Here is a 26,393-nt window from a genome sequence, read left to right as displayed (position 1 = left end):
GCACTCTGGTAGACACCAATGGTTAAGCTCATAATCCAGTGGGTGGCAGAAAACAACGCCTTGACGATGATGCTGTTGTCAGTGAAAATAACCTAATAGATAATATACAGTAGTAATATAGTTCAGTAGTCATTAGACAACATACTCCAATAACCCACTGCATGATGAACTGTTAGTAGACTGTTGATGGTTTATTCACCTACTGGAGTACAAGCTCCAGTAGATGATGTTGAACAGCAGGTAGGTCATGGGGAAGATGACTCTGGAGTAGGAGTCGATCATGTAGCTGTTACTCATGATGAAGCTGAGGTTGTGTTTGATGGATTTTTTGCGTCGTAGCCTGGTGCCCTCCGTGGGCGGGGGTTCTGCGGCAGAGTTCCTCGAGTTCCTCAACGTGGCCGTCCGACTCCGCTCTGTGTTGGGGGTGCTGGGCAGCTCTGGGAATGGCATCAGGTCAATGTCATTGTCGTGGTAACATCCGTCAAAGGCCATCGTTTGAGTGGCATTGAAATTGGCAGGGATCTGAGGAGAGAGAGGGGAGGGAATTTAAATGTTTCAATTCAATGATCTTCTGATGGTAGAATACATTATGATCAATAGGGGGAGACACAGTCATAGTTGTTGTTATAACCTACTTTGGCGCTTCTATTGTGGCTCTGACAGTGGTAGCATATTCCATATTTCATAATACACCCATGCACATGATCCCTCACTCTGTGACTTATCGAACCCGTGAACTTTGACCCTATAGACGCCATAAGTGTCAGTGACCTTTCCCCCCTTGAGCTTCTTCATCTCCTCCACTGTGGTGAAGTAGTTGACGGTGGCGTACTCGATGACGGACAGGAAGACAAACAGGAAGCTGGCCCACAGATAGATGTCTACCGCTTTCACATAAGAGACCTGGGGCATGGAGGCTGACACGCCTGTGATGATGGTGGACATGGTCAGAACTGTGGTGATGCCTGGAGAGGCAGAGGGAAAGGGAGAGAAAGAGAGATTATTGAGTTAAGGTATCATTCTCGATCTATTTGTTTTTTAAGCCTTCTTTCACCCCTAAAAGCTCTTTGTACCATGACAGCCTTTGATAATAAAAAGAGAGAGGCAAATGTATGGAAAAATAGTGAGGTGTATTACTGTGTGGAGGTTTTGTAACGGCGTTCTTCGTTTGTCGAAAGAGAGTCGGACCGAAATACAGCGTGGTGGTTACTCATGTCTTTAATGAAACAAATGACAATAGATGAAATAACTTATAATCCCAATGCCTACAAAAAAAACAATACGACAACACAGTAAACCCATGTCACACCCTGGCCTGAACAAATAATGAAGGAAAACACAAAATACTATGACCAAGGCGTGACAGAACCCCCCCCCCTAAGGTGCGGACTCCCGGACGCACCTCACAACCATAGGGAGGGTCCGGGTGGGCGTCTGTCCATGGTGGCGGTTCCGGCTCGGGACGTGGAACCCACTCCATTAATGTCATAGTTCCTCCCCTTCGCGTCCTGGGATAATCCACCCTCGCCGCCGACCATGGCCTAATTGTCCTCACCCAGAATCCCACTGAACTGAGGGGCAGCTCGGGACTGAGGGGCAGCTCGGGACTGAGGCAGCTCGGGACTGAGGGGAAGCTCGGGACTGAGGGGAAGCTCGGGACTGAGAGGCTCCGGTAGATCCTGGCTGGCTGGCGGATCTGGAAGATTCTGGTTGACTTGCAGATCTGGAAGAGACTGGTTGACTGGCAGATCTGGAAGAATCTGGTTGACTGGCAGATCTAGAAGATCATGGCTGACTGGCGGATCTTGCTGCTCTATGCAGACTGACAGCTCTGGCTGCTCCATGCAGACTGACAGCTCTGGCTGCATCATGCAGACTGACAGCTCTGGCTGCTCCATGCAGGCTGACAGCTCCTTGCAGACTGACAGCTCCTTGCAGACTGGCAGCTCCTTGCAGACTGGCAGCTCCTTGCAGACTGGCAGCTCCTTGCAGACTGACAGCTCTTTGCAGACTGGCAGCTCTGGCTGCTTCATGCAGACTGACAGCTCTGGCTGCTTCATACAGACTGACAGCTCTGGCTGCTCCATGCAGGCTGGCAGCACCTTGCAGACTGGCAGCTCCTTGCAGACTGACAGCTCTGGCTGCTCCATGCAGGCTGACAGCTCCTTGCAGACTGACAGCTCCTTGCAGACTGGCAGCTCCTTGCAGACTGGCAGCTCCTTGCAGACTGACAGCTCTTTGCAGACTGACAGCTCTGGCTGCTTCATACAGACTGACAGCTCTGGCTGCTTCATGCAGACTGGCAGCTCAGGCTGCTCCGAACAGGCAGGAGGCTCCGGCAGCGCTGTAGAGGAGGAAGGCTCTAGAAGCGCTGAACAGACAAGAGACTCCAGCAGCGCTGTAGAGGAGGAAGGCTCTGATAGTGCTGAACAGGCGGGAGGCTCCGGCAGCGCAGGAGAGGCGAGGCGCACTGTAGGCCTGATGCGTGGTGCTGGCACTGGTGGTACTGGGCCTAGGACACGCACAGGAAGCCTGGTGCGGGGAGCTGCTACCGGAGGACTGGTATGTGAAGGTGGCACAGGATGGACTGGACCGTGAAGGTGTACTGGAGAGCCTGAGAGCAGGACTGGCACAGGACGTGCAAGGCTAGGTAGGTACACAGGAGGCCTAGTGCGTGAGGCTGGCACATTTTTCACCAGCCGACTAACACGCACCTCAGGACGAGTATGGAGCGCTGACCCAGGTGCCATCAAATCCCCGACACGCTCCGTTGGACGAATCTTGTACCTAAAGCACCAAGCTAGCAACTCCCTCATTACTCTCCACTCCACCTTCCCCATTAACTACTTCACAGTCTCGCTTCGCTCACCTCTAACACCGGCTCTGGTTCTGGTCTCCTCCTTGGCTCGTCACGATTAACAAGGACAATTGGCTCAGGTCTGTCTCCTGACTCAGCCACTCTCCCTCTGAGCCCCCCCAATAAATTTTTGGGGCTGACTCACGGGCTTTCCTCTGCGCCGTCGTGATTGCCTCTCCAACTCCATTCTCCTATAGCCCTCTTCGCACTGCTCCAGCGAATCCCAGGCGGGCTCCGGCACTCTCTCTGGGTCGACCGCCCACCTGTCTATTTCATCCCACGTCGTATACTCCATGCTTCTGATGTCCATAACGTCCTCCCTTCGCTGCTCCTGCTGTCGCTGCCTGTAACCACGCCACTCGGTCCGTGTGTGGTGGGTGATTCTGTAACGGCGTTCTTCGTTTGTCGAAAGAGAGTCGGACCGAAATGCAGCGTGGTGGTTACTCATCTCTTTAATGAAACAAATTACGATACATGAAATAACTTAATAAATACAAAAACAACAAACGGAACGTGAAAACCTAATACAGCCTGTCTGGTGAACAACTACACAGAGACAGGAACAATCACCCACGAAATACACAGTGAAACCCAGGCTACCTAAATACGGTTCCCTATCAGAGACAACAAGAATCACCTGACTCTGATTGAGAACCCCCTCAGGCAGCCAAGCCTAAACTAGACACACCCCTAATCAACCACAATCCCAATGCCTACAAAAACCCCAATACGACAACACAATAACCCCATGTCACACCCTGGCCTGAACAAATAATTAAGGAAAACACAAAATACTATGACCACGGTGTGACAGGTTTAGCATAGATGGATGGAAAGTAAAACAGTAAATGGTGTAGGAGTCTGTACTTTGAGCTCTACTTACATGAGCAGCTAGCTGTACATGTACATTTCCTCTTTTTTCCTCTGAAGTGGGAAGATAGGTTTCATTTATAAAAATAGATATCAGTGTGTAAACACAAAGTCTCTGTGAATGGGGATGACATTTCTTTATTTTTTGTTGTTGAGCTGAAGAGGTAAATTAGGCCACAGCTTTTGTTACGGTATGAGCCTCTAAAGACCTGCGCTGCTCACAGGGTGAAGCAAACACCTCACACTGCTGCATTAGTAAAGTCCACATTATTCACATCTGTCTCCTTTTCTCTGGCTCTCTCTCTTGCTCTTCCCTCTCCCTCCCTTTCTCTTTCTTTGCAAAACAAACAACCTTTCACAGACACACACCACACTGCCTGAAGGGATCTCGCCTGGTGCAGGTGACTGTAGTCATGTGCAGAACTAAACATTCTTTGTCACTGTGTTCAGTTTCAGTTATGCTCTGGCAACTGTCAAAAGTTGCAGACTCATATTCACCTGTCCATTCACAGCAGGAACACAATAGGAAATTGGTGCACAACCGTCCCCCTTGCGGTAATAACAGGGGTGTGACAAGGAAGAGAAAGGTAAAGCACCCACCCACTTTAATTTATGGAGATGCATCAAGAATACTGTACAGAAAATACTGATGGCCTTGTGAGGTTTCTCTGCTCATTTTGTGAGCTTAGGTTATTTTCTGGAGATTCCTTCAAAAACCCTCATACTAGCAGTGAGAGTATCAGTACTGTACCCAGAGAAACCCGGGCGGGCACAGCCCTCCTGTCAATCCAGAAGGACACCCAGGAGAGCATCACCATCAGCATGGTGGGGAAATAGGTCTGCAGCATGAAGAAGAAGATGTGCCGCCTGAGGATGAAGTTTATGTAGAGCCTGTTATACCAACCTGGGGTGGAGAGAGAGGGGTGGTGGGGAGAGAGAGAGGGGTGGGGGGAAAGAACGAGAGAGAGAGAGAGAGGTGTGGGGAGAGAGAGGGGAGGGGAGAGGTGGGTGGGGGAAAGATAGGTGGGGGAGAGAGAGAAGTGGGGGAGAGAGAGAAAGAAGGGTGTTAGAGAGAGAAAGAGAGGGGTGAGGGACAGAGAGAGATAGATGGGGAAGAGAGAAAGATTGGGATGGGAGAGAGAGCGAGAGAGAGAGAGAGGGGGGGGTGGAGAGAGGGGTGTGGATCAGAGCCAGAGAGAGAGAGAGGTGGGAGGAAAGAGAGAGAGAGGTCAGAGGGGGAAAGAGGGGTGGGGGAAGAGAGAGAGAGGTGGGGAGAGAGAGAGAGAGAGTGGGTGGGAGAGAGAGAGAGTGGTGGGGGAGAGAGAGTGGGGTGGGAGAGAGAGAGAGAGAGAGAGAGAGAGAGAGAGGGAGAGAGAGACAGGGGTGATGTGGGAGAAAGAGAGAGGTGGGGATAGAGAGAGAGGGGGTGGGGGAGAGAGAGAGGTGGGTATAGAGAGAGAGGGGGTGGGGGAGAGAGAGAGCAGTGGGGGAGAGAGCGAGAGCGGTGGGGGAAGGAAGAGAGAGGTGGGGGAGAGAGAGAAAGAATAGTGGTGGAGAGCGAGAGAGAGAGAGGGATGGGAGGAGAGAGAGGGGTGGGGGATAGAGAGCATTGGGTGAGAGAGAGGTGGGGGGAGAGAGATAAAGAGATAGAGGGGTGGGGGAAAGAGAGAAAGAGGGGTGGTGGAGAGAGAGTTGGGGACAGAGAGTGAGAGGTGGGGGAGAGAGAGGTGAGGGGAGAGAGAGGGAGAGAGAGGGGTGGTGGAGAGCGAGACAGAGAGATGATATAGGGAGAAAGAGAGGGTTGGAGGAGAGAGAGCAGTGGGGGGAAAGTGAGAGGTGGGGGAGAGGTAGAAAGAGGGGTGGTGGAGAGCGAGAGAGAGAGAGAGAGAGAGGTTGGGGAGACACAGGTGTGGAGAGAGAGAGAGGTTGTGGAGAGAGAGGTGGGGGAAGAGAGAGTTAGGTGGGGAGAGAGAGAGAGGGTGGGAGAGGGAGAGGTGGGGGAGAGAGAGAGAAAGAGAGAGAGAGAGAGAGAGAGAGAGAGAGAGAGAGAGAGAGAGAGAGAGAGAGAGAGAGAGAGAGAGAGTGAGAGAGAGAGTTGGGTGGGGAGAGAGAGAGAGAGAGAGAGGGGTGGGAGAGGGAGAGGTGGGGAGAGAGAGGGAGAGAGAGGGGTGGTGGAGAGCGAGACAGAGAGATGATATAGGGAGAAAGAGAGGGTTGGAGTAGAGAGAGCAGTGGGGGAAAGTGAGAGGTGGGGGAGAGGTAGAAAGAGGGGTGGTGGAGAGCGAGAGAGAGAGAGAGGTTGGGGAGAGACAGGTGTGGAGAGAGGTTGTGGAGAGAGAGGTGGAGGAAGAGAGAGTTAGGTGGGGAGAGAGAGAGATAGGGGTGGGAGAGGGAGAGGTGGGAGAGAGAGAGAGAGAGAGAGAGAGAGAGAGAGAGAGAGAGAGAGAGAGAGAGAGAGAGAGAGAGTTAGGTGGGGGGAGAGAGAGAGAGAGAGAGAGGGTGGGAGAGGGAGAGGTGGGGAGAGAGAGAGAGAGAGAGAGAGAGAGAGGAGGAGAGGTGGGGAGAGAGAGAGAGAGAGAGAGAGAGAGAGAGAGAGAGAGAGAGAGAGAGAGAGAGAGAGAGAGAGAGAGAGAGAGAGAGAGAGAGAGAGAGAGAGAGAGAGGGGGGATAGAGAAAGAGGGGTGGGGGATAGAGAAAGAGGGGTGGTTGAGAATGTGAGAGAGAGAGGGGTGGGGGAGAGAGAGAGGAGATGTGAGAGAGAAAGAGATGGGGGAGAGAGCGGAGATGTGGGAGAGAGAGAGAGAGAGAGACAGAGGTGGGTACGGAGAGAGAGATGGGTGGGGGAGAGAGAGGGGGGTGTGGAGAGAGAGAGGGGGGTGTGGGGAGAGAGAGAGGTGGGTGTGTGGAGAGAGAGGGGGTGTGGGAGAGAGAGAGGGGGTGGGGGGATAGAGAGAGGGGGTGTGGAGAGAGAGGGGGGTGTGGGGAGAGAGAGAGAGGGGTGTGGGAAGAGAGAGCAGTGGGAGGGGTGAGAGGTGAGGGGAGACAGAGAAAGAGGGGTGGTGGAGAGAGAGAGAGGTTGGGTTGAGAGAGTTGGTGGACAGAAAGGGGTGGGGGAGAAAGAGGTGGGGGAGAGAGAGGGGGAGAGAGAGAGGGGAATGTGGGAGAAAGAGAAAATGGGGGAAGAGAGAGAGAGATGGGGAGAGAGAGAGGGTTGGGTAGAGAGAGGTGGGGGGGACAGAGAGGGGGTGGGAGAGGGAAAGGTGGGGGGAGAGAGAGAGAGGTTGGGGAGAGAGAGAGAGAGGTTGGGTAGAGAGAGGTGGGGGACAGAGAGGGGGTGGGAGAGGGAAAGGTGGGGGAGAGAGAGAGAGGAGTGGGGAAGAAAGATAGAGTTGGGGGGAAGAGGGGATGCAGAGAAAGAGGGGGTGGCGGAGAAAGACATGTGTGGGGGAAGAGAGAAAGAGAGGGGTGGGCGAGAAAGAGAGGTGTGGGGGAAGAGAGAAAGAGAGGGGTGGGGGAAGAGAGAAAGAGAGGGGTGGGGGAAGAGAGAAAAGAGAGGGGTGGGGAGATAGAGAGGTGTGAGAGAGGTGGGTGAGATAGAGAGATAGAGAGGTGGGGGTAGAGAGAGAGTTAGGGGACAAAGAGAAGAGGGGTGGTAGAGAGCGAGAGAGAGAGAGAGAGAGAGAGAGAGAGAGAGAGAGAGAGAGAGAGAGAGAGAGAGAGAGAGAGAGAGAGAGAGAGAGATGTGGGGGTGAGACGTGGGGGAGATAGAGAGAGGGGTGGAGGAAGAAAGAGAGAGGTGGGGGAGAGAGAGAGGAGATGACGGAGAAAGAGAGGTGTGGGGAAGAGAGGGAGACGGGTGCGTGATGAGAGAGAGAGAGGGAGGGTGGGGGGGGAGAGGGAGAGAGCGAGAGCGAGAGGGGGTGGGGGAGAGAGTGGTGGGGAGAGAGAGAGAGAGAGAGAGAGAGAGAGAGAGAGAGTGGGGTTGGGGTAGAGAGAGGGGGGAGAGAGAGAGAAAAAGAGAAAGATAATCACTCTTGCTGGAACAGTTCATCACCATCCCTCTGGGTAATCAGAGCTCATTATGACACAGGAAGGAATCTAGTCAAAATGATAGTCACATGGGACATCACATGGCTATGATGCAATGGACAAGTTATTACTGAGGTTTGGGCAGGATTCCATACTGACACTCTGTGGAGGAAAATCTCCTAAACTCTCGCTCTCCTCAGACTGGCAGAGTGGAATCAGAAGCAGGAGGGTTTGGGATGTTGGCTTTGGCTCTTACAAAGCAGTTAAATTACATAACAATAAGCTAAGGAGCAGAGGAGTAGGACCGAGGAACAGCACTGTATGTCCCTATGCATCAGGGTGCAACACAACCACACATACCCGTGCTGCTGTAGAAGGCAAGCCCGAAGGAAGGGTGAAATTCTTCAATAAAAAACTGTGAGAGCACGATCTCGTCAGTCCTTAATGAATCGTTCCCGTTCTTCCAGTAGAGCATGAGGTCATTCTCATTGTATGCATCTTCAAGAGAGGAGAGAACAGGGTAGAAGGTGACTCCTTTGTGTAGCCTCTCTTAGAAGAATCATGGGCTATGTCCCTCAGAGGAGAGGAGACACCGAGATTCAGTAGTACCACCTCTTCTCTGAGACCAGGGCCATGCTTTCTGTATGTATGTGTGTGTGTGTGTGTGTGTGTGTGTGTGTGTGTGTGTGTGTGTGTGTGTGTGTGTGTGTGTGTGTGTGTGTGTGTGTGTGTGTGTGTGTGTGTGTGTGTGTGTGTGTGTGTGTGTGTGTGTGTGTGTGTGTGTGTGTGTGTGTTCTAATCTGGGTAAGGTACACTGCACTGTCGCCTGAGGTTAGGTTTAACACAATCATGACAATTGAAACATCAGTGTATAAAATGACTGATAAGAAATGACCAACTTCAATTTGCCTGTAGCTGGGTCGTTCCACCAATTAGGTGCCATTTGAGTAGTGTACCTTGGTGGGAAGAAAAAGTGTTCTTTTTTTAACATTAAAATGAATCACTAATAACATAAATAAACATCTTCGGAAATTACTTTGTCAAAGCAACAAAATAACTGTGTCTTTACAATAATAGTGAACTTGTTGGGGTTAAGTGGGTTAAAAAATCTTCCTAGAAGCCACAGAGGGACATGTCAAAATACAGAAGTCTTTATTCATATAAAAATGTATTTATTTCATTGTCCCTGTGTGCGATGTTAAAGGACACTTTAATAAAACAAGCTTTTAAAATGAAATATCTTTGCACAATTTCTACTTAGAATATCAAAGGGGTGCAAAATGGCACTCATTTCATGGAACGACCCAGCCTCTGTTCCTATAAAGATGAACAGGACTTTTAATCCCTGGTAAATCCTGCATCAAAAAGACATGTATTATGGACACAAACTGACCTGACCGTGGATTACAAATGTGATTTTCTCTATATAAAAAGAGGAGGGCCAACTGTTCCATATTATGTTTGAATTCCTTTCGATGAATACACGTGAGCTAATATACAATATACCGCATTACACCCATATACCCTTATTGTTTTATACTCACAGCTCTCCAGTTCCAGAGAGCAATTCTGTGTGTCCAACGGAAAACTACTGAAGTCCATGGCGCAAAGAGCAGTCACAGTGATCCTAAAACGAAGAGCACAATCAATAATATGCTCCACAATATAACAGCACCGGAAAACAAATCCCCACGTCTCCTATGTGTATAAAGCAGCAATAGTATAGGATGGTACACTATCCTAAAGGCCTTACGCTTCCTGTGGTAAAGGAGGCCCGTTCTCCGTCTACCTGACACTGTAGAGAATGTTGCCGTCAGGGTACACTCTCAGCATGATGTTCTCCATGGTCGTGTCATGGATGAAGGAACGTTTGGAGTGGACAAAGAACACGTCTGGCACCCAGATCTTCTTCACCAGCCGAGCGTCAAATGTCCGACTCCTGTTGCTGCTGGAAGGGAAGGCCAGCCGGTCGTCCTGCCAGTAGTGTCTCAGGTACAGAGTCATGGTGAAGTCCTATACAAACACACCAACACACACCAAAGCTTAGGCCCAATAGACAAACTAGCACATTATCAAAAGAGTAATTGTATGTCAATAATGGTTCACAAAAATTATTTGTATGTACAGTAGGTCGAGAGACAGGGTAATGCAGGTTCTACGTGTTTAAAATCTATATTTGAGGTGACTGTTATGCCTCAACATTAAATTGGTCATAATAAAGTAGAATATAGTTCCAACACTTAGAGTTATAGTTCCCCCAAATTACAAATGTACACATTGGTTTCCTTACCCTGTAAGTAGTCTATGAACAAGGTATGACAGCGATTCATGCTTTGGTTTGTCTGGCACTGCTTCCAAATGCTAACATTTTAGCATTAATAGCACAAATCTCATTTAAGTCATGGTACTGATATTAGCATTTTTTTTTTACTTGTTCATAAACTGCTTACCGGGTAAGGAAACTAATGTGTAATTTTGTAATTTGGGTGAACTATCCCTTTAATGATGAGGGACAGAATATATGGGTTGTCTCATTTTGTGAAAGTGAGTTTCAGTGTGTTGGTCACACACAAAAGCACACACTTACACACAGAGGTTTATAGACTTACCATGTTGACTTCAGATATACTGTCAATGCTCTCCACCTGCACGTCTATGCCCACAGGAATAGCTGCCCCTGCATGGGAGAAAAAACAGCTTGAGATTTCACATGTATATCTTGACAGGGAGAGCAAGTTTAATCAGGCTTTTGGCGGTGTGCTGTCATATGGATTCATGACTCAAGGCTTTAGCATGTCCTACTCAACCTGAAAGCTGTTTCATGACCTCACTGTGTTTCACAAGACCTATCACAAATATATCACATCTGTCTGCACATGCAGCCTTAGTTATACAGTTCGTGAGAAATGTTCTCTTTAAGACCAAAATATTTGTAAATCAACCCAAACACTATACTTGAAATGCAATTTAGGGTAAACAAATTGTGAATAAGAGAGAAACCCTAACAAGGGGGTCAAAGAGCAACTTTGGGCTATGCTTGGTCTCAACAGAGATACTGTGACACTGTGGTCACGCTGAACATTCGTCAGCTAAGCCCTATTTTGAGATTATCCATCACTCTGCCCGCTGAATACTGCTGCAGGCTAGAGGACCCCACAAAACCCCAAAGACACACGGATGACCCCACACCTCCCCTCCCCAAAGACACACGGATGACCCCACACCTCCCCTCCCCAAAGACACACGGATGACCCCACACCTCCCCTCCCCAAAGACACACGGATGACCCCACACCTCCCCTCCCCAAAGACACACGGATGACCCCACACCTCCCCTCCCCAAAGACACACGGATGACTCCACACCTCCCCTCCCCAAAGACACACGGATGACCCCACACCTCCCCTCCCCAAAGACACACGGATGACCCCACACCTCCCCTCCCCAAAGACACACGGATGACCCCACACCTCCCCTCCCCAAAGACACACGGATGACCCCACACCTCCCCTCCCCAAAGACACACGGATGACCCCACACCTCCCCTCCCCAAAGACACAGCATCCTCATAACTTAGGGATCCCAGAGACGCTGTGTCACCAAACTAATAAATGGATTCTCTCCATATCTCCTTTCATTCAATAAGTCCTTATCATATCAAACCTACCACATCTGTCTATAATCAATATAGGTCCATCTATAATCAATATAGGTCCATCTATAATCAATAAACACCCATCTATAATCAATATACATCCATCTACAGTATAATCAAGATACATCCGTTTATAATCAATATACACTACCAGTCAAAAGTTTGGACACACCTACTCATTCAAGGATTTTTGTTTATTTTACTAGGCAAGTCAGTTAAGAACAAATTCTTATTTTCAATGATGGCCTAGGAACAGTGGGTTAACTGCCTGTTCAGGGGCAGAATGACAGATTTGTACCTTGTCAGCTCGGGGATTTGAACTTGCAACCTTTTGTTTACTCGTCCAATGCTCTAACCACTAGGCTACCCTGCCGCCCCAAATTGTAGAATAATAGAGAAGACATCAAAACTACGAAATAATAGATATGGAATCATGTTCTGCCCCTGAACAAGGCAGTTAACCCACTGTTCCTAGGCCGTCACTGAAAATAAGAATTTGTTCTTAACTGACTTGCCTAGTTAAACAAAGGTAAAATAAAATTTTATAAAATGTAGGAACTGAAAAAGTGTTAAAAAAATCTAAATCTATTTTTAGATTTTAGATTCTTCAAAGTAGCCACTCTTTGCCTTGATGACAGCTTTGTACACTCTTGGCATTCTCTCAACCAGCTTCATCTGGAATGCTTTTTCCAACAGTCTTGAAGGAGTTCCCTTCAAGACTGTTGCACTTGTTGGCTGCTTTTCCTTCAGTCTACAGTCCAACTCATCCCAAACCATCTCAATTGGGTTAAGGTCAGGTGATTGTGGAGGTCAGGTCTTCTGAATCTGCACTCCGTCACTGTCCTTCTTGATCAAATAGCCCTTACGCCGCCTGGAGGTGCGTTGGGTCATTGTCCTGTTGAAAAACAAATGATAGTCCCACTCAACGCAAACCAGATGGGATGGCGTATTGCTGCAGAATGCGGTGGTAGTCATGCTGGTTAAAAGTGCCTTGAATTCTAAATAAATCACAGATAGTATCACCAGCAAAGCACCCCCACACCATCACACCTCCTCCTCCATGCTTCTCGGTGGGAACCACACATGCGGAGATCATCTGTTCACCTACTCTACGTCTCACAATGACACAGTGGTTGGAAACAATAATCTCAAATTTGGACTCATCCGACCAAGGACAGATTTCCACCGTCTAATGTCCATTGCTCGCGTTTCTTGGCCCAAGCAAGTCTCTTCTTCTTATTGGTGTCCTTTAGTAGTGGTTTCTCTGCAGCAATTCGACCATGAAGGCCTGATTCATGCAGTATCTTCTGAACAGTTGAAGTTGAGATGTCTGTTACTTGAACTCTGTGAAGCATTTCTTTGGGCTGCAATTTCTGAGGCTGGTAAATCTACTGAACTTATCCTCTGCAGCAGCATTAACTCTGGGTCTTCCTTTCCTGTGCCAGTCCTCATAAGAGCCAGTTTCATCATAGTGCTTGATGGTTTTTGCGACTGCACTTGAAGAAACCTTTAAAGTTCTTCAAATTTTCAGGATTGACTGACTTTCATGTCTTAAAGTAATGATGGACTGTCGTTTCTCTTTGCTTATTTGAGCTGTTCTTGCCATAATATGGACTTGGTCTTTAACCAAATAGGGCTATCCATTAAGAAGGAAAGAAATTCCACAGATTAACTTTTAACAACGCACACCTGTTAATTGAAATGCATTCCAGGTGACTACTTCATGAAACTGGTTGAGAGAATGCCAAGAGTAGGCAAAGCTGTCTTCAAGGCAAAGGGTGGCTACTTTGAAGAATCTCAAATATAAAATATATTTTGATTTGTTGAACACTTTTTTGGTTACTACGTGATTCCATATGTGTTATTTCATAGCTTTGATATCTTCACTATTATTCTTCCACGTAGAAAATAGTACAAATAAAGAAAAACCCTTGAATGAGTAGGTGTGTCAAAACTTTTGACTGCTACTGTACCTCCGTCTACAGTATAATGATCATATTTCCATCTATAATCAATATACATCCATCTATAATCAATGTACATCCATCTATAATCAACATACATCAATCTATAATCAAGATACATCCATCTATAATCAATATACCTCTGTATATAATCAACATACCTCAATCTATAATCAAGATACATCCATCTATAATCAACATATCTCAATCTATAATCAACATACCTCAATCTATAATCAATATACCTCTCTATATAATCAATATACATGCATCTATAATCAACATACCTCAATCTATAATCAAGATACATCCATCTATAATCAATATACCTCTGTATATAATCAATATACCTCTGTATATAATCAACATACCTCTATCTATAATCAATATACTTCTGTATATAATCAACATACCTCAATCTATAATCAATATACCTCTGTATATAATCAATATACCTCTATCTATAATCAATATACCTCTGTATATAATCAACATACCTCAATCTATAATCAAGATACATCCATCTATAATCAATATACATCCATCTATAATCAATATACCTCTGTATATAATCAATATACCTCAATCTATAATCAAGATACATCCATCTATAATCAATATACATCCATCTATAATCAATATACCCCTGTATATAATCAATATACCTCAATCTATAATCAATATACATCCATCTATAATCAATATACATCCATCTATAATCAACATACCTCTGTATATAATCAACATACCTCAATCTATAATCAATATACATCCATCTATAATCAATATACCTCTGTATATAATCAACATACCTCAATCTATAATTAATATACCTCTGTATATAATCAGCATACCTCAATCTATAATCAATATATCTCTGTATATAATCAACATACCTCAATCTATAATCAATATACATCCATCTATAATCAATATACCTCTGTATATAATCAACATACCTCAATCTATAATCAATATACATCCATCTATAATCAATATACCTCTGTATATAATCAACATACCTCAATCTATAATCAATATAGCTCTGTATATAATCAACATACCTCAATCTATAATCAATATACCTCTGTATATAATCAACATACCTCAATCTATAATCAATATACCTCTATCTATAATCAATATACATCCATCTATAATCAATATACTTCTGTATATAATCAATATACCTCTGTATATAATCAATATACATCCATCTATAATCAATATACATCCATCTATAATCAATATACATCCATCTATAATCAATATACACTACTGTTCAAAATTTTGGGGTCACAGAAATGTCCTTGTTTCTGAAAGAAAAGCAAAACATTTCATCCATTAAAATAACATCAAATTGATCAGAAATACAGTGTAGACATTGTTAATGTTGTAAATGACTATTGTAGCTGGAAACGGAAGATTTTTAATGGAATAGCTACATAGGCGTACAGAGGCCCATTATCAGCAACCATCACTCCTGTGTTCCGATGGCACGTTGTGTTAACTAATCCAAGTTTACTGATAATTAGAAAACCAGCAAAACACCAGTGTCAACGTCAACAGTGAAGAGGCGACTCTGGGAGGCTGGCCTTCTAGGCAGAGTGGCAAAGAAAAAGCCATATCTCAGACTGGCCATTAAAAGAAAAGATTAAGATGGGCAAAAGAGCACAGACACTGGACAGAGGAACTCTGCCTAGAAGGCCAGCATCCCGGAGTCGCCTCTTCACTGTTGACGTTGAGACCGGTGTTTTGCGGGTACTATTTAATGAAGCTGCCAGTTGAGGACTTGTGAGATGTCTGTTTTCAAAACTAGACACTAATGTACTTATCTTGCTCAATTGTGCACCGGGCCTCCCACTCCTCTTTCTATTCTGGTTAGAGCTAGTTTGAGCTGTTCTGTGAAGGGAGTAGTACACAGCGTTGTACGAGATCTTCAGTTTCTTGGCAATTTCTCACCCTCATTTCTTAGAACAAGAATAGACTGACGAGTTTCAGAAGAAAGTTATTTGTTTCTGGACATTTTGAGCAGGTAATCGACTCCACAAGTGCTGATGCTCTAGATACTCAACTAGTCTAAAGAAAGCTGCTTGTTTAATCAGAACAACAGTTTTCAGCTGTGCTAACATAATTGCAAAAGGGTTTTGTAATGATCAATTAGCCTTTTAAAATGATAAACCTGGATTAGCTAACACAACGTGCCATTGGAACACAGGAGTGATGGTTGCTGATAATGGGCCTCTGTAAGCCTATGTAGATATTCCATTAAAAATCAGCCGTTTCCAGCTACAATAGTCATTAACAACATTAACAATGTGTGCACTGTATTTCTGATCAATTTTATGTTATTTTATAGGACAGACTTTTAAAATTTCTTTCAAAAACAAGGACATTTCTAAGTGACCACAAACTTTTGAACGGTAGTGTACATCCATCTAGAATCAAGATACACCCATCTAGAATCAAGATACATCCATCTAAAATCAAGATACATCCATCTAGAATCAAGATACATCCATCTAGAATCAAGATACATCCATCTAGAATCAAGATACATCCATCTAGAATCAAGATACATCCATCTAGAATCAAGATACATCCATCTAGAATCAAGATACATCCATCTAGAATCAAGATACATCCATCTAGAATCAAGATACATCCATCTAGAATCAAGATACATCCATCTAGAATCAAGATACATCCATCTAGAATCAAGATACACCCATCTAGAATCAAGATACATCCATCTAGAATCAAGATACATCCATCTAAAATCAAGATACATCCATCTAGAATCAAGATACATCCATCTAGAATCAAGATACATCCATCTAGAATCAAGATACATCCATCTAGAATCAAGATACATCCATCTAGAATCAAGATACATCCATCTAGAATCAAGATACGTCCATCTAGAATCAAGATACGTCCATCTAGAATCAAGATACATCCATCTAGAATCAAGATACGTCCATCTAGAATCAAGATACATCCATCTAGAATCAAGATACGTCCATCTAGAATCAAGATACATCCATCTAGAATCAAGATACATCCATCTAGAATCAAGATACATGCATCTACCGTTCTGACATACCCTATGAAGGAGGAGCAATTCCATATTCCCTCAAAATACATGACAGGGGTTTGAGTTAGACTGCCCCTGTCTCACACGAGTCAGTAGAGCTAACAGACTGAGTTACATATCTGCCTTGGTAGGATTAAAGTGCTCATGGCAGTATCAAAATGAGTTCTTTGAAAGATAAGCAATTTCAGGGAAAAATGGTTTCCTAATTTCAATTCCACCAAATGTACCCTTCTCTGTGACCTGCCCAATCTCATTTCAACATTACAGGGATTAACTTCCTCCATCTACCTCACCCCACCTCGCCTAGACAACACAGAAACAAACACAGAAACAAACACAGAAACAAACACAGACAAAACACAGGGATAGTTTGGAATCGATAGGAAAACAGCCAGATGGAAACCTAAATGCACATAATTCCATAACATGCCATCACACCACATTTAGAAATATGTAGCTAAACTGTCATTATAGCCTTCAGTATATATATGCCATATATATATATATATGCCATTTGGCAGACGCTTTTATCCAAAGCAACTTACAGTCATGTGTGCATACATTCTACGTATGGGTGGTCCCGGGAATCGAGCCCACTACCCTGGCGTTACAAGCGCCATGCTCTACCAACTGAGCTACAGAAGGACCACAAGTATGACTGCTATGTAAATACATGGTGCAGTGACAGTTTACAGTGGGACCCCAAACACTGACACACATGATCTGTAGTTCAATCTAACCCTTTCTGAACACCTAATGACCATACTGCGGTAGTATGTATGCTCTTTGCTGCTCTGGACTGCCCAGTAAAGATTTAGCATTTGGTATTGTTTCAGAAAGCATGGACTATAATCCAGATTACTATAGTTCTAACATCTGTGTTCTCGGCTGCAGGCTGTCTCTGTCTGCTAGGCTCTGCAGACAATCTGGGTCAGTGATTTTTTTGGGGATGGGGTGTTACAAAAGATGACACTGTAACCTACTTTCTGCTCCAGGAGAAAGCATACAAGCCACAGTACTAGCGTTAATGCTGCCTCTTCCTGAATTATACCTAATCTGTCACATCTGCTGTGTGGCACGTTATGGACTATCTATAAAAACAAATTACTGTAGGTAAAGCTCCATTGTCCTCTCCCTCCCTCCCCCCTCCCTCCCTCCCTCCCTCCCTCCCTCCCTCCCTCCCTCCCTCCCTCCCTCCCTCCCTCGAAAGACCCTTGACCTCCCCATTCACTCTTAATTAATGAGTCAAACCCAACAGCTGCTGGTAAAAGCACACACAGTCACATCCAAACTTCATGTTGTCATAGTTCAACCACATGCAAATATGTTGTATGCCCACCATGCCAAAGGAGACTGGGGGGGATGGTCTTACCTCCAAAGCCAGGCCGCATTGCAAAGTCATGGTCCTCGATACGGAGCAGCTGTTCAGATTTAATTAGCAGGGACTTGGTGCTGTCAGACTTTTTCATCTTAAAGTCTATTCGTCTGAGGAGCAAAGCAGACACAGATCAGCTTATCAGATGTAATCTTTCCTAAGAAATACACACTCACACCAACTGGCACACACACACACACACACACACACACACGCGCGCGCACGCACGCACGCACGCACGCACGCACGCACGCACGCACGCACGCACGCACACACACACACACACACACACACACACACACACACGGAGAGACAAACACTCTCTTAGCTGTTAAGAATGATTAATTTCACTTTATGTCTTATTAAAATCACATCACAGTTAGCAGAGGGTCAAATTACATGATTGATGAATCCCTCCAATTTGAGTGACAACAGACCCTGCATCATCACTCGCAAATCCTTTAAATAGCATCATACAAAACTTCAGTCAACTGTTATTCTCATTTTACAATCAAACTATTTATACCCATACTACAGAAACACAAACAGCTCTATTTTTACAAATTATTCTGGCGTACACTCAAACCCCTTATCAAATCCCCTCTCCATCATTTCCCAGAAATTACTGCTTCTCTCTTACGAGGTGTCCCCACCCAAACTCGGGACCCTGATATTACCTCTAAGTCCCTGTGGTTACCTCACCTGCCCTGGCCTTTATTCACAATGCACTGCAGTAATGACGTCTGTCCCAGCACACATTGGAGATTATTCACTCAACCATGGTAAATTCACCATCAGTGTTTTTTTATTCACAGAGATTGGATTGATGCATTGCATCTATGAATAGCATTCCATGTTAAACAATACAACTCCTCCCCAAAACAACCTTTTAACCATGTCAATCAGACAACAGATCAACAGAACAGTAACATCCTGTGGTGTGTATACTAAATGAAACATTGCTTCCAGAACTATACACAAACCAGCTTCAAACCAAACAGAAAAGATAAGCAAACACAACCCTTGACAAGAACATAACACAACTCCAGTGGGACCACACCCCTAGACTCTGGCTCACCCTCCATGTTGGTTCTTGGTGTTCTCCCCAAGGTACACGTCCTTGTGCCTCCTCTTGTTGGGTCGGTGGCTGCCGTTGAGCAGTGTGACAGGCCACAGCCAGGCCAGGCACATCAGCCTGAAGGCCAGGAGCACCAGGTTCATGCCTGGGGTTGGAAGAGCTGGAGCAACCAGGAAGTCTTTCCAATGCGTCTGAGTCTATCTCTCAGAGATCTTCCAGGAGGTCAGTGGGACGCCCCGACTGTCCCCGTCCGGTGGCCCATCCATATCCCAGCAGCACCCATTCCACCTCACAGCGGACAAGCAGAGCTCTGAGAGATCTGTGTTATACAACCCTCTCGTCCTCTGTTACATGCTGCACGTTGATCCAGGCATCCAACTATCAGCTCCAGTGCCACAAAATGTTCCTCCAGCTTGTGTTTTCGCCTGCCCGTGTCCTAGAGCCAGTCCCTTTGGCTCATGCTTCTATGCTACTCAGGGCACATCCTGTTCTCCCTGCTCTCCTCTCTCCCCTCCCTCTGATTAAAACCAAATATCAATTTATTCCTATAATGACAAAGGAATGATGTTAATTCCTCTCTAATCTTCTTATGTGTGGTTGCTGAAATCTTTCAGTAACCTACAAACTGGAGCCAGGGGAGGGCGGGCTGGGGATAACACAACCAACAGTTTCTAATCATGATTCTCCCTAGATAAAAAGAAAAAGCATGTAGCCCACATTCAGAGTATGGATCCAGGGTTTTCCCTAGAATTGCTTTGTGATTGCGATGTCAGCAGGAACAGATTTCAATATATTCGTTCCACTTGCTTATTCAGATTTTTAGAAAAGCATCTGTGCATTTTGGATAGCTACCATGGATTTATTTAAACCATTGACCATAAAATAGGTTTATACTATCTGGCAATGCCAGTATGTCCAGTTATTGCTATCCTGTCAGCACAACAATCCTATCCCTTTGGTACTATACCGCTGTAAACCTACCGTTGCATACAGTTGAATGCCAGGGTCTGCCATATGCCAGTCATTCATCTAAACCTCACAGTCATGCACTCTGCTACCCCCAAATCTTTTTTTAGCATATCACTTAAATCTCCTCCTAAATCCTCCTCTTAACATCTGCAAAGCATCAACAGTCAACATCCAGCTAATCTGGAGCTATGGAGATGGATAGCCAAATGACAACCATCAAATGTTTAATGCCACTAGATTAGTTGAGCATCTGTGTGACAAAATGAGGTGAGGTAGAGCAATCAGAGTTGAGATGATAAGCAGGATATTAAGAGAGGAACAGACACCTCTGATTTGGTGGATTATTACAGGAATAGTGCTCGTAACAATACCGTTGCTCTTCTACAATCGTCATCATTCATAGAATATATCCTTGAAAGGAACGAAAATGAGTATGTCTTCTTCATGTTGCTGTACTGGTTGTATTGATTTGAAGGTTGGACTAAAATGGTGGTCTCACAGCTGCTTTTCTATTATTAGGCATTGGCTGTGTAATGGCTGCAGGTTAAACCAGGCTGAGCATGTTTTCCAGTCATTTAAAATAACCATTTCCTTTTCAAGGTGTACGTTGACTGATGTAAGCCAACCATGATTATCAGGTCTGTTAAATAAATGTTGGCTTTTAACAACCAGAATGTATGCTAATGTCACCACAAGGGGTTTGGATAACTGCTGGTAATATTCATGGATATGATCACCCGGGAATGGATGGATACAAGGTTGAATCACTGGAATATAAACAGAATTAAACCATATGACACAGAGGAAAATGTAAACAAAACAAACAGACATTATAGTGATGAGTAAAAACACATGAATAGAAAATAACAAAACCGGACAAGACGTTTGACAGAAAGAGACTGGTGAAGAATCAATGATAAAATGGAAGCGCCCACAGCATAATCCCAGTCCAGTGGCATTCTCCTTTAATCTGGGATTAGCGTTGACTGAGGACAGAGGGAAGCGCTGCCATCTTTAAGGCATGCACATGGAGCCAGGTTCTTCTCTCACAGGCACCTCCTAGGGACCATAAAGGAGACATGTACACGTGGATCAAATTACAGGGCGGCAGCGTAGCCTAGTGGTTAGAGCGTAGTAACCGGAAGGTTGCGAGTTCAAACCCCCGAGCTGACAAGGTACAAATCTGTCGTTCTGCCCCTGAACAGGCAGTTGTTCCCAGGCCGCTGTTCCCAGGCCGCTGTTCCCAGGCCGTCATTGAAAATAAGAATATGTTCTTAACTGACTTGCCTGGTTAAATAAAGGTCAAATTAAAATTAAAAACAGTACCATCTTGCAAACACACCCTCTAGTCTAGTGCTCACTGTTGGTAAACCATGGCAACAGAGTGAGGCATCCAGACTAAAAGATGCTTGCTATGACACACATATACTTTCATATATTAAAACCATAGCCACTCATTATTATCATACAATTCTGCTGTGAAATTGTTGTGTATTTCTTCAGTGCTTCTCTCTGTTTATCATCCCCTATGGGATGACTGGTCTGTGGAACACTTCTCATCATAATGTGGTTTTGCAACTGAACGAACTCAATGCAAAAACTCAATGCATATCATTTTCAGGCCTTAAGGATATTTAGGGAATGTGATACATTGTATCAGAATGACAACAATGTTGTTAATATCAGGCATATCATTTTACAAGATAAACAGTTACGTTTCTTATAAATCACATTCACTTATTTAAGTATATTTAAAGACTTCATCATTGGCAGTGTACAGGATTCTACAAAAGGACATTCACCAAACACTTAAACTCGAATGACACTCTCAATAATGGTTGCACAAAAACAATCTGTGTGCTCCCACAAATATTAGAATGAGCCCATGCCTCTAGCTGGGCTTGGTGTGGGCAAGGCTGTGTTGGGCTTTGCTGTGTTGGGCTTGCTGTGGGCTAGCCTGTGCTGGGCTTGCTGTGGGCTAGCCTGTGTTGGGCTTGGTGTGGGCTAGCCTGTGTTGGGCTTGGTGTAGGCTAGACTATGTTGGGCTTGGTGTAGACTAGGCTGTGTTGGGCTTGGTGTGGACTAGGCGTGGGCTTGGTGTGGGCTAGCCTGTGTTGGCTTGGTGTGGGCTAGCCTGTGTTGGGCTTGGTGTGGGCTAGCCTGTGTTGGGCTTGGTGTAGGCTAGACTATGTTGGGCTTGGTGTAGACTAGGCTGTTGGGCTTGGTGTGGACTAGGCGTGGGCTTGGTGTGGGCTAGCCTGTGTTAGGCTTGGTGTGGGCTAGCCTGTGTTGGGCTTGGTGTGGGCTAGCATGTGTTGGGTTTGGTGTGGGTTAGGCTGTCTTGGGTTTGGTGTGGGCTAGCTTGTGTTGGGCTTGGTGTGGGCTAGGCTGTGATGAGCTTGGTGTGGGCTAGGCTGTGTTGGGCTTGGTGTGGGCTAGGCTGTGTTGGCTTGGTGTGGGCTAGCCTGTGTTGGGCTTGGTGTTAACCAGGCTGTGTTGGGCTGGTGTGGGTTACGTGTTGGGCTTGGTGTGGGCTAGCCTGTGTTGGGTTTGGTGTGGGCTGGTCCTTCCTGTGCTGGTGTGAGCTGGTCCATCTTGGATTTGGTGTGGACTAGCCTGTGTTTGGCTGGTGTGGGCAAGCCTGTTTTTGGCTTAGTGTGGGAAAGCCTACGTTGGGCTAGGTGAGGGCTGGCCTGTGTTGGGTTTGGTGTGGGCTAGCCTGTGTTGGGCTGGTGTGGGCTAGCCTGTGTTGGGCTTGGTGTGGGCTAGCTAGTCTGTGTTGGGCTTGGTGTGGGCTAGCTAGCCCGTGTTGGGCTAGGTGTTGGCTGGCCTGTGTTGGGCTTGGTGTGGGCTAGCCTGTGTTGGGCTTGGTGTGGGCTAGCTAGCCCGTGTTGGGTTTGGTGTGGGCAAACCTGTATTGGGCTTGTTGTGGGCTAGCCTGTGTTGGGTTTTTGGTGTGGGCTGGCCTGTGTTGGGCTGGTAATGGCTAGCCTGTGTTGGGCTGGTGTGGGCTGGCCTGTGTTGGGTTTGGCGTGGGCTAGCCTGTGTTGGGCTAGGTGTGGGCTGGCCTGTCTTGGGCTGGTGTGGGCTAGACTGTGTTGGGCTGGTGTGGGCTAACCTGTGTTGGGTTTTGGTGTGGGCTGGCCTGTGTTGGGCTGGTAATGGCTAGCCTGTGTTGGGTTGGTGTAAGCTGGCCTATGTTGGGTTTGGCGTGGGCTAGCCTGTGTTGGGCAGGTGTGGGCTAGCCTGTGTTGGGCTAGGTATGGGCTGGCCTGTGTTGGGCTTTGTGTGGGCTGGCCTGTGTTAGGCTGGTGTGGGTAAGCCTACGTTGGGCTAGGTATGGGCTGGCCTGTGTTGGGCTGGTGTGGGTTAGCCTGTGTTGGGCTTGGTGTGGGTAAGCCTGTGTTGGGCTTGGTGTGGGCTAGCCTGTGTTGGGTTTGGTGTGGGCTAGCCTGTGTTGGGCTGGTGTGGGCTAGCCTGTGTTGGGCTTGGTGTGGGCTAGCTAGCCTGTGTTGGGCTTGGTGTGGGCTAGCTAGCCCGTGTTGGGCTAGGTGTTGGCTGGCCTGTGTTGGGCTTGGTGTGGGCTAGCCTGTGTTGGGCTTGGTGTGGGCTAGCTAGCCCGTGTTGGGTTTGGTGTGGGCAAACCTGTATTGGGCTTGTTGTGGGCTAGCCTGTGTTGGGCTTGGTGTGGGCTAGCCTCTGTTGGGCTTGGTGTGGGCTAGCTTGTGTTGGGATGGTGTGGGCTAGCCTGTGTTGGGCTTGGTGTGAGGTGGTCCTTCCTGTGCTGCTGTGGGCTGGTCCATCTTGGGCTTGGTGTGGGCTGGCCTGTGTTGGGCTTGGTGTGGGCAGGCCTGTGTTGGGCTGTTGTGGGTAACCCTACGTTGGGCTAGGTGTGGGCTGGCCTGTGTTGGGCTGGTGTGGGCTAGCCTGTGTTGGGCTTGGTGTGGGTAAGCCTATGTTGGGCTAGGTGTGGGCTTGCCTGTGTTGGGCTTGGTGTGGGCTGGCCTGTGTTGGGCTTGGTGTGGGCTAGCCTGTGTTGGGCTTGGTGTGGGCTAACCTGTGTTGGGTTTTTGGTGTGGGCTGGCCTGTGTTGGGCTGGTAATGGCTAGCCTGTGTTGGGCTGGTGTGGGCTGGCCTGTGTTGGGTTTGGCGTGGGCTAGCCTGTGTTGGGCTAGGTGTGGGCTGGCCTGTCTTGGGCTGGTGTGGGCTAGCCTGTGTTGGGCTGGTGTGGGCTAACCTGTGTTGGGTTTTGGTGTGGGCTGGCCTGTGTTGGGCTGGTAATGGCTAGCCTGTGTTGGGTTGGTGTAAGCTGGCCTATGTTGGGTTTGGCGTGGGCTAGCCTGTGTTGGGCAGGTGTGGGCTAGCCTGTGTTGGGCTAGGTATGGGCTGGCCTGTGTTGGGCTTTGTGTGGGCTGGCCTGTGTTAGGCTGGTGTGGGTAAGCCTACGTTGGGCTAGGTATGGGCTGGCCTGTGTTGGGCTGGTGTGGGTTAGCCTGTGTTGGGCTTGGTGTGGGTAAGCCTGTGTTGGGCTTGGTGTGGGCTAGCCTGTATTGGGCTGGTGTGGGCTAGCCTGTGTTGGGCTGGTGTGGGCTAATCTGTGTTGGGCTTGGTGTGGGCTGGTCCTTCAAGTGCTGGTGTGTGCTGGTCCATCTTGGGTTTGGTGTGGGCTAGCCTGTGTTGGGCTAGGTGTTGGCTTGCCTGTGTTGGGCCTGGTGTGGGCTGGCATGAGTTGGGCTTGGTGTGGGCTGGCCTGTTGTGACGATCGTCGTAATGAGCGGACCAAGGAGTAGCGTGTGGTCAGGGCGTGACATTACCTCCTCCCAAAGGTGCGGACTGTGGCCGCAAAACCTGAAACCAAATGGGGAGGGTAGGGGGGTTGATTAGTGTCTGTGGCGGCTCCGGTGCAGGTCGTAGCCTCCGCCCAGACCTGAGCATCGTTGCCGGAAGCTCTGGACTGTGAACCGTCGCCGGAAGCTCTGGACTGTGAACCGTCACCGGAGCTCTGGACTGTGAACTGTCGCCAGAAGCTCTGGACTGTGAATGCTCACTGGAGGCCTAGTGCGTGGAGCCCGTACAGGTTGCACCAGACTGGTGACACACACTTCAGGGTGAGTGCGGGGAGCTGGCACAGGACGTACCGGACTGGGGAGGCGCACTGAAACCCTGGTGCGTGGAGCCGGCACAGGTGGCACCGGACTGGTGACACACACTTCATGGCGAGTGCGGGGAGCTGGAAAAGCATGTACCGGTGTAGGCTAGCCTGTGTTGGGCTTGGTGTGGGCTGGTCCTTCCTGGGCTGGTGTGGGCCGGTCCTTCTTGGGCTTGGTGTGTGCTTGCTGTAGGCTAGCATGTGTTGGGCTGGTGTGGGCTTGCTGTAGGCTAGCATCTGTTGAGCTGGTGTGGGGTTGTTGTAGGCTAGCATCTGTTAAGCTTGTTGTGGGCTAGCCTGCGTTGGGCTTGGTATGGGCTGGCCCATCTTGGGCTACTGTGGGCCAGCTTATGACGTGCTTGCGCAATTTGGACTGGTGTGGGTTTGGTGTGGGCTAGCCCATGCCCACCATGACATTGAATACTCATATGGAGCCAATGGAGTCCTATTTTGCTGAGAAACTTAAAATTCATATATGCAGCCACAACAAGAAATAGACCAGGATTCAGGGTTGGTTAGTGGGGTCTGTGATCGTGGGGGTATATTACAGCGGCAGTAGCACCTACTGGGAGAAAAATGACCACTGTGACTGAATCTGTTCGACATTGAGATTTCATTGGCCCTGAGCTGATCACGTCTCCCTGAGGTTCCAATATTGCCTCAACGCTCTGACGTTCTGATTTTGTTGTATCTCATCTTATTGAAATGTGTTTCCTGTATGTGTTACTTTTATTCATCTTTAAGTTGTCATAGTGCACGTGAAAGGAAATCGTAGTACACGTGAAAGGAAATCGTAGTACACATGAAATGAACTTCTTGCCTCATGCCTGCCTGCACTGTGACATCCCGCAGTGCTTTTCTCATCCAGACCAGTTGTCTTTGATGTGAATGACTTTACTGAAGGTTTGAGAGAAAAAGGAAGCTGCCTTTTACGAAACTGCAAGATACAAGAAAATATACTGTTTCATTGGAAACCACAATATAATAAGGAGAACTAACTGTGTATGCAGTTATTACTCAGAAGAGAATAAAGGTGAAATCGGGTTGTCAGTAGTTACCGCAGCCACAAAGTTAAAATTGACTATGTCTTCAAAATTCATGAAAACAAAATAATATTTTTGGTCCTCATTTAAGGTTTGGGTTAGGTGTAAGGTTAGCAGTATGGTTAAGGTTAGGTTTCAAATCTGATTTTATGAAGATAAATTGTAGAAATAGGCAGGGTTTAGCCATTTGTGGATGTGGTAACTAGTGACAACTGTGAAATAGTGTGAGAAGTGGGAATTCGTTGACAGAGTGTCATGGAAAGAAATCAACCAGATGTCAACCCACTTGGCACAAGCTGGTTGAATCA

The 26,393-nt window shown here is 46.9% G+C and overlaps 1 protein-coding gene across 2 annotated transcripts; it reads right to left on the bottom strand.

The window, feature by feature from the left end:
- Nucleotides 1–87: 87 nt before the first annotated feature.
- LOC118384829 (gamma-aminobutyric acid receptor subunit rho-3-like) lies at nt 88–19,481 on the bottom strand. 2 transcript variants are annotated; one of them, XM_052520888.1, is made up of 9 exons: nt 18,925–19,481; nt 17,844–17,956; nt 10,366–10,433; nt 9,546–9,769; nt 9,301–9,383; nt 8,117–8,254; nt 4,479–4,631; nt 772–965; nt 88–522 (listed from the first exon to the last, which is right to left on the bottom strand). In XM_052520888.1, the coding sequence occupies exons 1-9, from the start codon at nt 19,065–19,067 to the stop codon at nt 196–198; spliced, it is 1,443 nt and encodes a 480-aa protein (XP_052376848.1). In that variant the 5' UTR covers nt 19,068–19,481; the 3' UTR covers nt 88–195. The 2 variants fall into 2 exon arrangements, with proteins under 2 accessions (XP_052376848.1, XP_052376849.1); XM_052520889.1 differs by lacking the exon at nt 18,925–19,481 and adding an exon at nt 18,549–18,621.
- Between the last annotated feature and the right edge of the window lie 6,912 nt (nt 19,482–26,393).

The sequence above is a fragment of the Oncorhynchus keta genome, chromosome 6 (assembly GCF_023373465.1).
Source record: "Oncorhynchus keta strain PuntledgeMale-10-30-2019 chromosome 6, Oket_V2, whole genome shotgun sequence".
Lineage (NCBI taxonomy): Eukaryota > Metazoa > Chordata > Actinopteri > Salmoniformes > Salmonidae > Oncorhynchus > Oncorhynchus keta.
The sequence above is the reverse complement of the archived record's forward strand: the minus strand, read 5'-3'. Positions and strand labels throughout refer to the sequence as shown.

Excerpts from the sequence above, each read along its gene's own strand:
- LOC118384829 (XM_052520888.1), bottom strand. The coding sequence starts at position 19,067 with ATGAACCTGGTGCTCCTGGCCTTCAGGCTGATGTGCCTGGCCTGGCTG. Across the intron at positions 9,384-9,545 it reads AACATTCTCTACAGTGTCAG|GATCACTGTGACTGCTCTTT; the intron begins GTAGACGGAGAA and ends TCTTCGTTTTAG. Across the intron at positions 8,255-9,300 it reads CTCTCTGGAACTGGAGAGCT|ATGCATACAATGAGAATGAC; the intron begins GTGAGTATAAAA and ends CCTCTCTTGAAG.